The sequence below is a fragment of the Saccopteryx bilineata genome, chromosome 3 (genome assembly GCF_036850765.1).
Source record: "Saccopteryx bilineata isolate mSacBil1 chromosome 3, mSacBil1_pri_phased_curated, whole genome shotgun sequence".
Classification (NCBI taxonomy): domain Eukaryota; kingdom Metazoa; phylum Chordata; class Mammalia; order Chiroptera; family Emballonuridae; genus Saccopteryx; species Saccopteryx bilineata.
Window position 1 is genome coordinate 84,781,622 of NC_089492.1, and position 17,024 is coordinate 84,798,645.

Here is a 17,024-nt window from a genome sequence, read left to right on the forward strand (position 1 = left end):
TCGCTGTTGGCAGACCTGCACCAGCTCCTGATCGCCTGCAGAAGGCGCCACAGACACATCAAGGAGGAAGGGAGTCCTCCGGCCAGGTGGCAAGTCCCAGGCCGCCACATCTTCTGGGAAGGGCTTTCCAAGAGGAGCTCCGGAGCCCAAGACAAGAGGGGTTAGAAGGAGGAGGTGAGGAACAGAAAAGAAAGAGCAAATTGAGAGAATGGACCGCTTGAGAGAGGACTTCCCTCCGCTAGCACCTTCCCCGCAGTTTCCTCACATGCAGAACCGGAGCAATCACATCGCAGGTGCCACGGTGTGCTGGAGCGCTCTCCGGCTCCCAGAATTTGTGAAAATCGGTAAGGGGCCGCTGGAAACTTGGGAAAGTGCGCTACGGTGGGGTCTGAGGTGGTGGCGACAACCAGGGAAGGTGGTAGGGTTTTAGTAGAACTTAGGTTCAAGTCTCCGCTGCCACTCGACGTCCCTGGAGCCTCAGTTTACTCGTCAGTGAATGGGGTGAAAGAGGTGGCCTCGCCAGGCTGTGTGAGGCTGGAAATGATAAATGTCCCAGAGGCAGGGACCGCGGCAGCGATGGCAGCAGTTGAATTCAGGGCAGGAGCCTTGAGAAGCAGAGCAGGATCGGGTGCGGGTGGGCGGCAACTCGCGGAGGCCACCGCACCAGGGAGTGAGGAGAGGCCCCGCTCCCGGCGGGGGACGGGGGTCCAGACCCGCTGGGCGGGGCGGGGAGGCCGATCCCCATCCCCCGACTCCGTAGATGCCGCTGGCGTCTCGGTCTTTCTCTCCAGACTCCCGCCTGGGAGTCCCAGTCCCGGGTGTCACCTGGACGCTCGCGGAGGGGGCGGGCCGTGGGGCCCCGAGAGGGAGGCGGGACTCAGCTGCGCGGCCCCCGCGGGCCGGGTGGTGGGGGTGGGGGTGGGGCGAGGGGCGGGCGCGGGGGCGGCGCCCCGCGGGGAGCGCGGCCACGTGACGCCCGCAGCCGGCAGGGCGGCCCCGGGAGGTGGCGGCGGGCGCGCGAGCCCGGGCCGCGGGGGACTGGCCGTCGGGGCCCCGGGACGGCGGCCCCGGGGGCGCCCATGCCATGGAGAAGCTGGCGGCCGGCCTGGCCGGCCTGCGCTGGAGCATGGGCGCCTTCCCTCTGGACCTCATCGTCAGTCGCTGCCGCCTGCCCACGCTCGCCTGCCTCGGGCCAGGTACCGGGGGCGCGGGGGAGGGCGGCCGGGGCTCCGCAGGGGAGCGGGGCTCTGCAGGCAGGTGCTGGCGCAGCCGTAGGACCGGCCCCTGCGCCCCCCTGGCCCCGCGTGGGCGCCGAGCTGCTCCCGGGCCACCTCCGCGGGGGACCAGGGCCACTAGCCGGGGACCCACCTCGTCCTGGGCCCCGCAAACGGGCTGAGGGACAGAAACCGGGACAGGGACGGGGCGGACCCGGGACGGAGTTTTCCAGCCCAGCTGGACTCGGAGCACGGCCGAGCCGCCGCGCCCGCCCCGTCTGCGCGCCCCCCCCGCGGCCCTCGGACCCTCGCCCGGGCCGCGCCCCCTCCGTCCCTTTGTCTCCCACCTCTCACCTCGACTCTCCCGCAGCCCTGGGACCCGGGACTCCGTCGTCACACCGCCCCCGGCCCCTCTCCGGCCCCTTCCCGCAGCCCCTTTAGCGTTCCGGGAGCATCTCGCGTCCCGGGGGGAGCAGGCCACCTCGAGGGAGGCCCGAGTGTGCGAGTCCTCGCTCCGGGTTTGTCCCGGGGCCCCCGGCCCTCCCGCCGCATCTTGTCTCACTTCTCCTGGGGCCCGGGAGCCGGAGCCGCTCTGCGGGTGGGACCTGGCCTGGGGGCCGAGAGGGGACGCCTGGAGGCTGCCCGGAGCCGGGGGACTGTTTGGGGGAAGGGGGTGCGCTGGGCTGGGGGAGGGGCAGGAGCCGAGGCTGGCAGCCAGGCCGGGGGTTTTGTGTGCGAGAAGAATAGGGGTTTGGCCCGCGTTGGCACACTCGCTTCCCTGAATGCTAATGGGGCCTGCGGCCACAGGCTCCTCTCCTCTCCTCTCCTCTCCTATCCGCGGGGGCCGGCAACCCCTCCTCCGACCCGAAGTGGCAAGGAGTGGGCACAGCGAGCGGCAGCGACTGTACTCCGGCGGTGGGACACGGATAGTACGAAGGCCAACGTCTTGTTCTCTGGATCATCAGCATGTGATCCCGAGACTGTCCTTGTCGGCAGCAAGGCTGTATGTGTCCGCGTGTGAAAGGGATATGCCTGGCCACTTCCTATACATCCTTTTTGGTACCTCCCTCTCCTGGAGGGTCCTTCCTGACCTCTTCAGTATGGTCAGGCCTCCTTTGAGCTCCCTTGATACTTCTGGCACCACTGACTTGTCCCCTACTGTGCACACCTAATATAATGGTTAGTGTATTGTCTCCTCGCTGGGTTACAGGCTCTTTGAGGAACCATCTTGTCTAACCAAGATTGTGGAGGGGCTGACGGGCTGAGTGTATGAGCAACTGGTGTGATGGCCCAGCTGTCTATGACAGTGGTTGCTATGGCTGTGGTAACCATGAGTGTGAATATGTGATTGAAAGTGTGTCTTGAAGTCTTGAAGATCTCTGTGTGCCCTATGCATTTGGAAGGGGCCCCTTAGTGGGAACATGGGATTGAGTTGTGTCATCGAGGAGACAAGCCCCTGTTACTATGGGCCAAATGGCTGTCCTGGCTCAGCTCTTGGTAACCAAGCCCCATGGCTGTGCGTGTGCAGAAGGCTGGGCTGGGGTTTAGGAGAGCTTTAAGAGGAGGCTACAGAAGAGCAGAGCTCCCTTTGCTCCGGGAGGAAGGCTCAGAGAGTCCCCCTATACACACACACACATACACACACACACACACAGTGTGGGAGAGCCAGGTCTCCCTACAGTCCTGAACACATTCTACCCCCCTCCCCCCAATAAATCCACACATTTCATGCCTTGACCAGGTATCTCAATTGACTAGAGCAGTGGTAGTCAACCTGGTCCCTACCGCCCACTAGTGGGGGTTCCAGCTTTCATGGTGGGCGGTAGCTGTGCAACCAAAGTATAAATAAAAAGATAGATTTAACTATAGTAAGTTGTTTTATAAAGATTTATTCTGCCAAACTTAGTGAAAATCTGACATAAAGTACTTGGTAAGTAATTATTATTATATGCTTTAACTTGCTGTAACTCTGCTTTGTAAATTTTATAAAGTAAAGTTACTTCCCTACTTTACTTACTTATTTATTTATTTATTTATTTATTTATTTGGCAGAGACAGGGAGAGTCAGAGAGAGGGACAGACAGACAGGAAGGGAGAGAGGTGAGAAACATCAATTCTTCGTTGCAGCTCCTTAGTTGTTCATTGATTTCTCATATGTGCCTTGACCGGGGCGGGGGAGGGGGCTGCAGCAGACCAAGTGACTCCTTGCTCGAGCCAGCAACCTTGGGCTCAAGCTGGTGAGCCTTGCTCAAACCAGATGAGCCCGCGCTCAAGCTGGCGACCTCAGGGTCTCAAACCTGGGTTTTCCACATCCCAGTCTGACACTCTATCCACTGAGCCACCGCCTGGTCAGGCTACTTCCCTACTTTATAAATCACCATTACTGTGGAACCAGTGGGCAGTTAGAAAATTTTACTACTAATAGAGATACAAAAGTGGGCAGTAGGTATAAAAAGGTTGACTACCCCTGGATTAGAGCATCCTTTCAATATGCTAAGGCTGTGGGTTTGATCCCCAGTCAGGGCACATACAAGAATTAACCAATGAATACACAAGGAAGTGAAACAAATTGATGGTTCTCTCTTCTTCCTTCCCCCCCCCTCTCTTTTTCTAAAAATCAATCAATAAATAAAACCATTAAAAAAAATCACACTTCATGGAGCACCCAGCCATCATAGTATATACCATTTCCCACTTGGTTGGATGGCATATATTTAGTAAGTTGTGTCTGAGGGGGCTGGGAAGGAGGCATCCCCCACCCCACTCCCACCCTACCCCACCCCACCCCTACCCCCCACCCTGCTCACCAGCTGCAGCCAGAAGACATCTCCACCGGCCCCCTGGAAGGCCCGGCCAGCCCCTCCTGCTTCCCTAGAAACCGTTGCTGGGGTTAGAGCCTCCGGGGCCCAGGCCCCTCTCAGTACCTCTGCCACAGTGCAGCTTCCTCCAGGGCTAGCCCCCCTCCTCAGGCCTAAGTCCACCCTCTTCTCCAGTCATCAGTGTGTTCCAAAGACTGGGAGCGTGAAGGACTGACAGAGAGCCAAGAAACCGCCTCTCTGAGATGGGGTTAGTGGGGTGTCTGAGACTCTCCCCTCCCCCTTGAGCTCCTCTGACTGAAGGGGATGGCCTGTGGCAATGGGTGAAAAGGGGCTGCCCATAAGAGACCCAGGAATCAACTCCTCTAAGCCCTGCCATCCTCCTGGCCCGAGTGACTCATGGCTCTGAGGGAACCCTCACAGCTGGGACTAACAACGGACAGCCCCATGTGGGCTCTCTCCATCCCTCCAACGAGCCCCTCCTTGCCTTCCTTGCCTGGCTTAGGCACTGACTCGGGGGCTGAGAATTCTGCTACTGTGAATTCGGGTGGTTCTGAGGCCCAGTTTAAGTGTCAGCTGCTCAGCAGTCTCACCCATCCTGAGCTAGTTTGCTGCTCCCCTCTGTGAGCCCAGACACCCTCCACTCAGTGCCTCACACGTGACCCGTGTTCTCTGTTCACATCTCTTTCCACTTCCCCATGGGCCACAGGAATCCTGGAGGGCAGGGACTGGCTCATCTGCCAGGAGCCCCTAGCACCAGACAGGGCCTGGGACAGCAAGCGGTCTAATCAAATGATAAATGAAGGACAGAGGCTGGGCTGGTTGCTGGGGCCCCATCGGGAGCCTGAGTCCTGAGAGAGGGGCTTGACTCAGCCCTGAGGCTGCAGCTGGCAGTCTGCCTGTCCCCAGAGCTTTGCTGACCTAAACAGGGATCATGGGAAGCTGTCCCCTGGGAAGGGTCTTGGTGAGAAGGTGAGAAAGTCACCCTGCCTATCCTTTCTGCCCCTCCTAATATTCTTTCTTTCCTTCCCCTTCTCTCCTTCTTTCCTTTCCCAGGGGAGTATGCTGAGGGCGTCAGTGAGCGAGACATCCTGCTCATTCATTCCTGTCGCCAGTGGACAACAGTGACAGCCCACACCCTGGAGGAAGGCCACTATGTCATTGGGCCCAAGATTGACATCCCCCTGCAGTACCCAGGTGTGCCGGCCAGGGACAGATGGTGTAAAGCTGGGGGGAGGGCGGCAGGCCGGAGGGGGGAGAGTAGGGAATGCTAAGGGAAGCTTGTTGGTGACTAGCCTTTGCTTGGAGCTGTAGGGATGAGTGAGGACAGGGCTGGCAGGGTGGCTATTAGGGTTAGGGCCCAGTGATTTTCATATTCTTGCATGGAGCCCTGGGTTTCTGGTTCCAAACCTTTGATTCACATTTTATTTTAAAATGGAATTTAAACTCATTTTAAAAATATGCCCTTAACCGCTACAAATTTGGATTTGTAGCTTGACACTAGCTTAACCTTTAGTGTGTACCTCAAGTTGCCTCTTTAGCCCTTTTTTGGACAGTCCCTTGAAGAGAACATCCGAGGCATCCTCGCAGTACTGTGCGACCAAAACACTTCAGAAACAGAGAGCTGCTCAGGCTGATGATCTGGCTGCACTGCCAGCTTTAATCTTGTTTTCCCCAATTTTAGCATTAAACTTATTGTTTTCATTGATTAGCTTTATAAGTAAACATGAAAGTTTTAGACTTTTAAATGCTAAGGAACGTCCGCTTTGATCTGTGTTATTTATGATGTTGACATCCTACATAAGATTTTGTTTGAAGAAAAAATTATGGTGCCCAAAAGCAGAAAGTGCAGCCCTTTCATTTTACACATGATGAAACAGAGGGCCTGTACCTGAGAAGGGAAGGGCTTTGCCTAGGGTCACACAGCCAGAAAGGGACAGAGTTGGGGCCAGAACCCAGGTGCTCTGACTGCTGGGCTGGTGCTTGCTGCACCACACCAGGAATGCAGCGTTGTTGTCCCCTGTGTGGGACGGACGGGAGCCTAGGGTTTCACCCCAGAGGTGCCCCCATGGCAATCCAGGAGGATCCCACAGCAGTGCAGACACTGGGCCATTTTCCCCATTTCATTCTCAGAGCAAACCTGTGAGAAAGTTTCATCGACTCCAGTTAGCTCACAAGGAGACAGGCCACGGGAGCTTCAGTTGCTTGCCCAGTTCTGTGTTCTACTGCTGTTCCCTCCCCTTTGAGCTGGGAGGCTCACGGTCCCTTTCTCACTGGTACCTCTGCTCCCCCTCTGGCCCTGCCTGGCTCTCTCCTGAGCCAGCAGGACAGGACTCGGCTCTTAACATGCTTCTGCTCTTTACAACAACCCTGTGAAGTTGGTGCCCCTATAAGCCCACACCCCATTTAAAAGGTTAGGAAACTAGAGTGTCTTTCTGACCTACTGGCCTCTGTCCTGGGCCTGGAGGCCTTTAAGGGGGTCTGGGAACTCCCCAGCCTGGGCACCTGCCATTGGTCCAGGAAGAGGTCCCAGGTCTTATCCTTCTTGAGATAAAAAAGCAAAGATGGGAAATAGTCCTTCTTGACTGAAATGCGACTTAAGGGACTATGCCATTAAAAATCTGGGAAACCGCCTGACCAGGTGGTGGTGCAGTGGATGGAGTGTTGAACCTGGTCCTGGAAGGACCCAGGTTCGAGACTCCGAGCTCGCCAGCTTGAGCGCGGGCTCATCTGGTTTGAGCAAAGCTCACCAGCTTGGACCCAAGGTCACTGCCTCGAGCAAGGGGTTACTCGGTCTGCTGAAGGCTCACGGTCAAGGCACATATGAGAAAGCAATCAATGAACAACTAAGGTGTCGCAACAAAAAACTGATGATTGATGCTTCTCATCTCTCTCTGTTCCTGTCTGTCTGTCCCTATCTATCCCTCTCTCTGACTCTGTCTCTGTAAAAAAACAAAACAAAACAAAACAAAGCAAAACAAAAAAACCCCTAGGAAACCAAGGCACAGAGCCTTCCAGGGAACTAAGTCCAGGGGGCTCCTCGTCCTTTCCCCCATGTTTTTTGGTGCTCCCTGAGTGTGTGTGTCATGGGGTGGTGGTCATGGGGTGACAGCTGGCTGCAAGGATGTCAAGACCCAACTCCATCTTTCCCCTGGGCGGATGGAGGAGGGGAGGTCGAGGCCCTCTTGGAGGGGGTGGGGTCAAGCTGCCTGGTGGGTTAACAAGGAAGCTGAGTGCACAGCTCGAGCTGGTTTCCCCTCAATGAATTAATAATAGTGCACTGCGGGCAGGGGCAGGGGTGGGGTGGTGGCTGGCTTCGGATCGCAGAGAGAGCTGGGGGAAGGTGGGGAGGGGAAGAGAGCTGTGGGACTGGGGAAACTGGTGACCTGGTCTTCAGGAAATGGGGACACCTGGCTCCTCTGAGACAGTGACCTCACGGCTCTGTGGGGCCAGTGCCCTGTGGAGCACCTGCAGACGAGCCCTGGGAGCTAAGTAGGTTGCTTCCATTTTATAGATGAGAAAACTGAAGCCCAGAGAGATTAAATAATTTTCCCAACATCACACAGCTGGTTGGCGGCAGAGCTAGAATTCAACCTGGTCTGTCCCGATTCCATACTGTGTATTTACCTACCATTCTTTAGGGAGCATCAGCCAGTGGGTCAGGTGCTGGGAGGAGGGGTGATAGGCAAGACTGCTTCTAGAAGGAACCAGCTGGCCAGCGGCAGGCCAGCAAAGTTGTGTTCTGGGAAAGAAGGGCAGGAAGGAGGGGCAGGCTGGGGTTGGGCAGGTCCCTAGAGTCGCGGGGACCTTGCTCTCATGTAGGGGGCAGCAGGAGAGGAAGCTGCTCCCGGAGGGGCTGCAGGGGGAGGAAAAGGCTTCCAGGGGCCAGAGCATCACTCCCAGGAGGTCTCCCTTCCTTCCTCCCAGGCAATAATGACCAGTGCTGGGCTCCAGGCTGCAGCGGAGGGGCGGTGCTGGCTACCATGGTTACATCGATCCTCCCTGCCACATCCTCCCCTGGCTCCAGCCCTGACTTGGCTCCAGCTCTCCCCACAGGGGGGCAGTGGGCATTTCTCCCTGCCTAGCTGCTTGAGGTTGATGGGTTGGTTTGTATGTGGAGGGGGAGGGGGAGGCGTGAGGTGATGGAGGGAGGCCACTCACTGCTGGACGGTAGCAGACTGTTTCCTGCTTCCCGACCCCAAACCAGTGCTCTTTACCAGGTCCCCTCTGGGTAAAGTTTATCCCTCTGCCCTCTAGGGTGGGGCACATTTCAGGCCTCTTCCCACCAGGGTCTCAGAGTGTTAGGGCAGGACCCAGGGACTCTCCTCCCAACTGTCCTGGGCATTTTACTTCTTTTTCTTGGCTTTCATTTCTCTTCCTACTCCTAGACGTTGATGCTGCAGGCTCTGCCCTTGGCCCTCTGCTTGTCATATCTCGCAGTGGGTGGGTGAGGGTGTCTCAATCTGGGCTTCCAGCTGGGTTTGGGGGCTTCAGGAACCTCTGGCATTATATACAAAATGGCTAGGCTTACTCTATGGGCATTTTTCTGAAAGCAAATCCCCAAAGGGTTAAGACCCTCTCTTTATCCTCTCTGAGTCATCTTACCTGCGCCACAGCTGAAGCTGCCTCCTGTGGGCAGGTGACCTTCAGTCTGTACTTCTGACCAGGCTCCCCAAGGCCCTGCCCCACAACAGGTTTCTTCTAGGTTTCCAGTTTTGTTTAACAGCTCTGCTAGCTCCTGTTCTAACCAGGGTGGTGGCCTTCCTTCCCATCGGCCCCTCATAAGTCACCCCAACCTGAAGTGTCTCCTTCCACAGGCCTCTTGGCATTCTGAGCCTTTCATAACCCAGCTGCTATTTGATCCCCGGTCATCACTCCCCTCCAGTCCCAGCCTCCAGGCACTCACCATCTGGGGAAGGCATTCTGCTTTCATGACTGTTTTTGCTCATCTTTCTTCCATGTGGAATGTTTGTTCTGTAAAACTCTTTTCATTCATTTTAAAAAAAATATTTTTCTGAAGGGAGAAGCGGGGAGGCAGAGAGACAGACACCCACATGCGCCCAACTGAGATCCACCTGGCATGCCCACTAGGGGGCGATGCTCTGCCCATCTGGGGCGTTGCTCCATTGCAACCGGAGCCATTCTAGTGCCTGAGGCAGAGGCCATGGAACCATCTTCAGTGCCCGGGCCAACTTTGCTCCAGTGAAGCCTTGGCTGCAGGAGGGAAGAGAGAGATACAGAGAAAGGAGAGGGGGAAGGGTGAAGAAGCAGATGGGCGCTTCTTTTGTGTGCCCTGTTTGCAAATCAAAGAGAGCAAACTGTATTTCACCTAGATTTTCAGCCTCTGTTGGGCCTAGCCCAGTATCTGGCATATAGCAGGTGCTCCATAAATGCTGTGGAATGAATAAATGAATGGACTATGACTGAAGCAACCACCAGGAAGACCACAGAAGCTAAAGAGTCATCTTGTCTTCTCTCAGTCTGTTGTCTCCTCAACTATATAAGACCCTCTTCTTTTTGTGTCAGGCCTCAAGAGAGGCCATCTGGCTAGATGTTGGGGCTGTTCACAGCCTATGCCTGTGCTTGTATAGTGAGCAAATAAAATCCATGTGGCCAGTGACATGAGATAGTTACACAGGGGTTTCAGCTTTATAGATTATCACCACTCTTTAAAGTCTGAGCCTGCTGGGGGCATCTGCCCAGCTGGCTAAAACAGATATCTCTGGACTGCAAGTTGGGAAGGCCTCATCTGCGGGCCGTTGCTTTGCTGGGCCTCAGATCAGAGGCCTCTGGGACAGTCAAGTGAATGTTGGATGACAGCAGGGCCTGGGAACAGAGCAGGGTCAGCGTGGCTCTGAGCCTCCAAGGCCTGGGGCTGGGTCCCTGGTCTGTCCAGTGCATCAGTGTGGATCAGCAACCCACGGCAGATGCACAACATGCCATGTCTAGGTTGGGCTCACCATCATCTGCCCCAACCTTCTCAGATGAGGACTTGGAGGCCCAGAGGGGAACAGACTTGTCTAGGGTCACAGCAAGTCAGAGTGGGGCTGGGACCAAGGTAGGAGCCAGCATCCCCAAAGCCACAGAGATGCTTGGCCAGAGGCCAGTTTTATATCCAAGTATTTGGTTCCAGTTTGCACTTGGGTTTCTCTGGGAAGGCAGCCACTAGCCTCATCACATGCCCACCGCTCTCCACGTGGTGAGGGCTGGGCCCTAACTGCCAAGGATCTGAGCCCTCCTCCCCAAGAGGCTTGAGCCAGCTGATCCCTTCCTTCTACCCCGTGCTGGCACACACCTGTCCTTCTGCCCACCTGAGTTCCAGAGGGGTTGGCTGAGATGAGGGGAGCAACAAGGAGGGACCACAAGGTCTCTTGGGACGCAGGCCAGGCTCCCAGCAAGCAGGCCTACCCTAGCAGTCTGTGCAGGCAAGTTCAAGCTCCTGTGCAGTTCACCGCACATTTCCTCCTGTGCAGGGAAGTTCAAGCTCCTAGAGCAGGCCCGGGATGTGCGGGAGCCAGTGAGGTACTTCAGCAGCGTGGAGGAGGTGGCCAGCGTCTTCCCTGACCGCATCTTTGTGATGGAAGCCATCACCTTCAGTGTCAAGGTCAGTCCTGGCCCCAGGCATATGGTGCCTCCATGCTGCCCCTGCCCCTCCGAGCAACCCTGATCCTGGTTGGAGGGTGGTCTTTAGGGTTTAGGAGGTTGAAGCTGTCACACTGTGACTTCTAGCGGCCCCTTGAGGGCCTTTGGCACAATTGGGCCGTGACAAATGAGCTGGGAGTATGACCCACTGGGCTGAAGAACTTCCTGCAAAGGGTGGTGAAGCAGGAGGAAGTGTGTGGTGGGTCATGCCCTGACTTGGAGATCTTTCAGGGAAGCCTGTCCTAGTACCCCCTGGTAGGGGTGATGGTTGTGGGGCAGAGTGAAAACAGTCCTCTGCTTGTGTACATGTAGCTCTTTATAAACCCTTTTCTTATCCATCAATTCACTTTTCAGTAGCCTTGTTGAATGGGTGGAACATTATCATCACCCAAATTATAAAGATGATAAGAGTTGTCATTTATTGAGTATTTTCAAAGTATGTCACTGTACATATAGCCTGTTTATAGAGTAACTCTCTCAAGTAGGCTATTAGCTAACTAAGGCTTCCAGAGATAACTCATTTAAGGTTGCGTAGCCACCACATGGCCTTTCTAGGATGGAATGTGGGTCCCTGATCCCCCGCCCTCAGTCAAGTGCTCTTGATTTGGTCTCAGCCTGGGGAAGACCCCAAGAAGGCTGCCCTCCTTGATCCTGGAGGGCCTTGCTGGGCTGGCTTTCCTTGTGGCCCTGGCTAAGGCCTTGCCATTTCTGGGATCTCCAGGTAGTGTCCGGGGAGTTCAGCGAGGACAGCGAGGTGTACAACTTCACGCTGCACGCGGGCGATGAGCTCACTCTCATGGGCCAGGCGGAGATCCTGTGCGCCAGGACCACCAAGGAGCGCTCTCGCTTCACCACCCTGCTGCGCAAGCTGGGCCGGGCCGGGGCACTGGCTGGGGTTGGCGGGCCCGGGAGCACAGGGGCCACGGGCGGGGGCACCAGGCCCATCAAAGGCAAAATGCCCTGCCTTATCTGTATGAACCACCGTACCAACGAGAGCCTGAGCCTGCCCTTCCAGTGCCAGGGCCGCTTCAGCACACGCAGCCCGCTGGAGCTGCAGATGCAGGAGGGCGAGCACACGGTGCGCGCCATCATCGAGCGCGTGCGGCTCCCAGTGAACGTGCTGGTGCCCAGCCGGCCGCCGCGCAACCCCTACGACCTGCACCCAGTGCGGGAGGGCCACTGCTACAAGCTGGTCAGCATCATCTCCAAGACCGTGGTGCTGGGGCTGGCGCTGCGCCGCGAGGGCCCGGCGCCGCTGCACTTCCTGCTGCTCACCGACACGCCGCGCTTCGCACTGCCGCAGGGCCTGCTGGCCGGGGACCCACGCGTTGAGCGCCTGGTGCGCGACAGCGCCTCCTACTGCCGCGAGCACTTCGACCCCGACGAGTACTCCACCGCCGTGCGTGAGGCGCCCGCGGAGCTGTCTGACGACTGTGCCAGCCCGCGCCGCGCGCGCCTCTGCCTGCCCGCGCCCCCGCGGGCCCCAGGGCCCGCCCGCGCCCCCAGCCCACCCGGCGACGGCGACCAGGAGTACGTGAGCCCCGACTGGGCCGGTGCGCCCGAGCCCGCAGCCTCGCCCGCTGAGATCCCCTACGAGGAGCTGTGGGCGCACCAGGCGGCTGAAGGCCTTACTGAGGGCCGGACCCGGCCTCCCCCGGGTCCCGACCTCATTTCCTTCGGGGCCGCGGGGCCGCCACGCCTGGAGCCCGAGGCGCCGCCGCCTCCTGTCCCTCCCAAATCCGAGGCGGTGAGTGGACACAGTAGAGGCTTGAAGGGTCGCTGTGCCCTAACAGCATTTGTAGTATAGGATACCAGGGACGGTGGCATTGGGATTTGTGAGACAAGAATGTCTTAGCCATAAGAAAACTTAGGATGAGTCTGAACAACAGCCAGAAGGGTCCACAGAACAGTATTTTAAGTTGTCCAATGAAAAGACAGTTCCATGGTGGAATAAGTTTAGAAAATGTGTGGACTTCCAGCCTTCCACTTCTGGTTGCTTTGGAAGTGACAGAGCATTGGTGTATCAAAGGCTCTGAGAAGTCCTGCACTAAGGAAACCTGATTATCTGTTTAATGCACAAATTTCCAACGGTACTTGTGCACATAATATGGACAACAAACACCTTAACATCCCACGGAGTCCTTTGAGTATTTGACCTATAAGGAAGGGATCCCAATGGCAAATCCTTTAATTACGCGCCTCCCATGCCTTTTCCTTCTTTCCTTTTTTTTTTTGAAAAGGGACTGTTTACTTTTCTGATTGTTTTTTAATCTACTTTTCTATATTCTTTTTCTTAAATCCATGATGGATTTCCAAGGCAGTAGGAGACTGTATGTGTTGTGGACTCTTGATGAGGGAAACAGGCTGGAGAGAAGGGGCTGAGTGGGTGGGTGGCTAGGTCAGGAGGTGGGGTGGAAGGTAAGAGCCACTTGGCAAAGTAGGGCAGAGTGTCACTCTCGGAGTTGCTCAGGAAGGGGATGTTAAGGAGTATCAGCTGACCAGTGACTGAGTGTGGTGTCACGGCCCTCTGCTTGCAGGTGAAGGAGGAGTGCCGCCTGCTCAACGCCCCCCCTGTGCCTCCCCGGGGTGGCGGTGGCCGGCTCTCTGGCAGCCCCCCAGTTCCCCCGCGCTTCCCCAAGCTGCAGCCTGTTCACTCGCCCAGCTCCAGCCTGTCCTACTACTCCTCTGGCCTGCAGGATGGGTGAGCCCCTTCCTTCTCTTGGTCTGGGTTCTTCTACGGTAGATGAAGGCAGGGGGGAGCAGGGAGGGAGTCGGTGCTGAGGAAGAGGAAGACTTCAGGCTCGGGGTTAGGACAGTGCAAGTCCCTGAGCAGTAAGGGGGAGAGGACTCTGGGCTCTGGGTCTGGAGGCGCGGGGCGCAGTCACTTGCTCTGTCCTGCTTCCGTTGGCTCCTTCCCTAAATGTGAGGACTGGATGGGAGCATGGCTCTGGTTCCTTCCAGACTGGGACTCTGCCACAGGATGAAGTATTGTTTGCTATTTAAATTTTTTAATATAATTCAGTTTCATTTACTTTTTTCCTGGGGTTGAGCATGCCTGAGGAAAGAATAGAGCAATCCCGAGGGTCTGAGGCCTGGAGGGCTGGGGTATGGGCCCGTGTGGCCGAGATCAGAGTGGCAGCTCCTGTGACCCAGCAGAGCAGTGGTTTGCAGTGTCATGTGTGTGACCCTGTTGTGTTCCCCTCTACTGTCTTACCCTTCCCTGGTGTGCCTATCTCTCCGCCCACAGGACGGGTTCCCGCAGTGGCAGTGGCTCCCCATCACCAGATGCCTACTCCCTCTATTGCTACCCATGCACCTGGGGAGACTGCAAAGTGGGCGAGTCCTCTAGCCGCCCACCCCCAGGACCCCTGCCCTCCACCACGCAGCCTAGCCAGGCCTCCCGGGCCCTCGCAGAGCCCCTGAGCAGTCGAGCCGCTTCCCTCTTGGGGACTGACACCCCTGTCAAGACCTACCACGGCTGCCCACCCCTCTTCAAGTCCTCTCACCCCCAGAAACGCTTTGTTCCGTTGGGCGCTCTCAACCCCATTTCTGGGCCTGCTTATCCTTCAGGCCCTTCAGCAGCCTCTTCTTCTGGGCCCACAACCACCTCGGGTGCCCTGGCTACCTCCAGCCCCACGTACTCCCCAGGGCCAGGCTCACCAGGCCAGGCCTATCCAGCTGCTCCCACCTCTTCGTGTCCCACCTCCTCCTCCTCTTCTTCCGAGTGGCAGGAACCAGCCCTGGAGCCCTTTGATCCCTTTGAGCTGGGACAGGGTGCTTCTCCAAAGCCTGAGCTGATGCGCTGTCAGGAGCCCAGAGCTGTGGGGGTACCTGGGCTTGGACCTCGCCTTTCACCACTTGGACCTCCCAAGGTGTTTGATCCTGAAGGTTTAGTGCTGCAGCAGGTTCCTGCCCCTCTATCACCAGCGGCCCTGAAGGGGCCCAAGGCAGGTGGAGCACGACTCCTTCTCACCCAAGGGCGCCTAGAAGGGCCTCCTGCCAGTCCTCGCGATGGAGCCACAGGCTGGGGAGGCCGGGATGCCTCCTGGCAACCCCCCGCTGACCTGTCTGCACTCTCCCTGGAGGAGGTCTCTCACAGTCTGCGCTTCATTGGGCTCTCAGAGGATGTGGTAAGCTTCTTTGCCCGAGAACGCATTGATGGCAGCATCTTTGTGCAGCTCAGTGAGGACATCCTGGCAGACGACTTCCACCTCACCAAACTTCAGGTCAAGAAGATCATGCAGTTCATCAAAGGCTGGCGGCCCAAGATCTGACCTTCCCAGCTTGTGGCTGCACACCGGCCCCGGGGGCCAGCCCTGGGGCTGCAGGGGACCACACTCCCAGAGGCAAGTCCTGCCTGCGGGAGAGTTGATGCCAAGGCCGAGGATGCTAGGTAGCCACTCTGTCAGTCCAGGGAGACATACTTGGAAGTGGGGTTCTCTCGGGCCAGACCCAGTGTGCAGAGTATGCAGAGAGAGGGCTGGAGGCCCCAAAGCACACCTGGACCAGGTGAGGCATTTGCTGCGATTTCCCTGGTGGGGTCAAGAGCTGGCCTTCTTGGTGACCTAACGCCTTCCTATACCCTGTTACAGAGCTTCGCAGACATCTCACATTTCTTAAGTGTAGGTTCAGGTTTGAGACCAGGGAAAAAAGATGGCCCTTAATTTAAGCACAAATTCCCCAAGTGCCCTCCTTCCTCTGTGCTCTGGGGGCTTTTGGCCTAAGCTGTCCCAGGGTCAGGGTGCCAATTCTGGGTGCCACTTCTGGCACTGTCTGCCCCACATGGGTAGGTCTCTGGCGCTGAGCACCAGTGTCGGGTACAAGCCCGCACACTGCACCTCAAGGCTCCACCTCTGGGTTCTGGTTTGTGGGTGATGACTGTGGAAGAGAACAGCTCTGCTGTTGATGTATTCATCCAGTTAGGGAGGCACATGCTCCCCTGATGTCCTGGGTTCCCCCCTGAACTCCATACAACTAGCTCTCTGTCCTGCTGGGCTGGGTCCAGTCTGTGAAGACAGATTCGATGGAAGAGCAGATTGATTAAGTCAGCAGCTCCTTGTTTCTAGAGACAAGTGGCTTTCAATCACTCCCACCTGCACTGGTCTCCTGCCCCCATCACGACTGTCAAACACCTGGTGTCTTTCCCTGGTTTCCTGTCATTGGTACACAGATGGGACGGGGGTGGAGGTGAGGGTGAGAAAGCACAATGGCTTGGGAAGACCTGCCTTTTCTCTCCTGGAGCTCAGTCCTGCACTTGCTCACATGCTTCAGGGTAGGTCTTTGCGCCCTGGACCTTGAGCATGGTGATCTAATAGTTGGCACCCAGGGCGGGTCGGTTGTTGTATACAACTGTTCCCCCTATCCTCCTCCCATCTCCCCTACCCAGGACCACACTAATTCTCGTGCTCACTAGTGCCAGGCCCGAGGTTGCAGCCCTTTCTTCTGCCTTACCTAGCCAACCTAGATATTTATTTCCTCTGTCTCTCTTAAGAGTAGCAAAGCCATGCTGGTACTTGTGCCCCCAAGCAGGCTGCCTCAGCTCTGAAGGCAGAGGAGTCAGGAAACAGAGCACAGAAGCTGATGTGGAGACATTTGGTTTCCTTGCTGATCACAAGGACTAGTGAAATAAATGCTAGACCGTAGAAGAACAGTGCAAGCGGAACTCTGGGTGTCAACTGCGCCCTCTTTTGGAGGCACAGTGGCTATGCCTCCAGCAGGAGAGGACTTGGGGTGGTGTGCACGCAGCCCATTCACATGGTCCCCAGGGGCAGCTGGTAGTGCCAGCCGATCCCTGCTGAGCATCCACTAGTCCCTGCCCTGAAAGAGCCTTCCCATTCCCGCTGCTGTTTCAATGGAATTCACACCTACCTGATGCTGCTGAGTGGATAGGCCAGATTTCAAAGCTCATGCCACCAGCCAGGGCCCAAGTTCAAGTTCTTGCACTGGCTGAATGTCCACCTGAGGCTCTCAGAGCCCCATATTTAGAAGCCTGGTAATGGCTGTGGTATAGCAGGTTAGCTCTCTACCTTCCACAGGCCATCTGAGAACCCCAACTCAGATGATTTCGTTTTAGAGCCAGGCTTCCTAGCAGCCAACCATCCAAGTGTACATAGGGCTAGAGTTAAAGTCTTTGCCTGCCAGTCCCAACAACAGAAGTGGCCCAGGCAATATTTGAAGTACTTGCAACAGGTACAGACAGGAGGAACTGGTAATATCTCAAAAGTTGAGGACAGTGATGGGACTTACCCTTCTGCACACACTCAGCATGGATCCTTTGGCCAGATCGAGTTAAGGGCCTCAGTGCCGTGTACCCAGACTAGGCACTGGTTCTGCCAGAAAGTGAGTCTAGGAA

At 56.8% G+C, this 17,024-nt stretch overlaps 1 protein-coding gene across 1 annotated transcript; it reads left to right on the plus strand.

The window, feature by feature from the left end:
• The first annotated feature begins 998 nt into the window (after positions 1 to 998).
• On the plus strand, positions 999 to 16,799 carry GAREM2 (GRB2 associated regulator of MAPK1 subtype 2). The gene is made up of 6 exons (XM_066266704.1): positions 999 to 1,196; positions 5,087 to 5,227; positions 10,504 to 10,634; positions 11,394 to 12,419; positions 13,210 to 13,373; positions 13,920 to 16,799. Exons 1-6 carry the CDS (start codon positions 1,085 to 1,087, stop codon positions 14,944 to 14,946), a joined length of 2,601 nt encoding a protein of 866 aa, XP_066122801.1. The 5' UTR covers positions 999 to 1,084; the 3' UTR covers positions 14,947 to 16,799.
• The last annotated feature ends 225 nt before the right edge of the window (positions 16,800 to 17,024 follow it).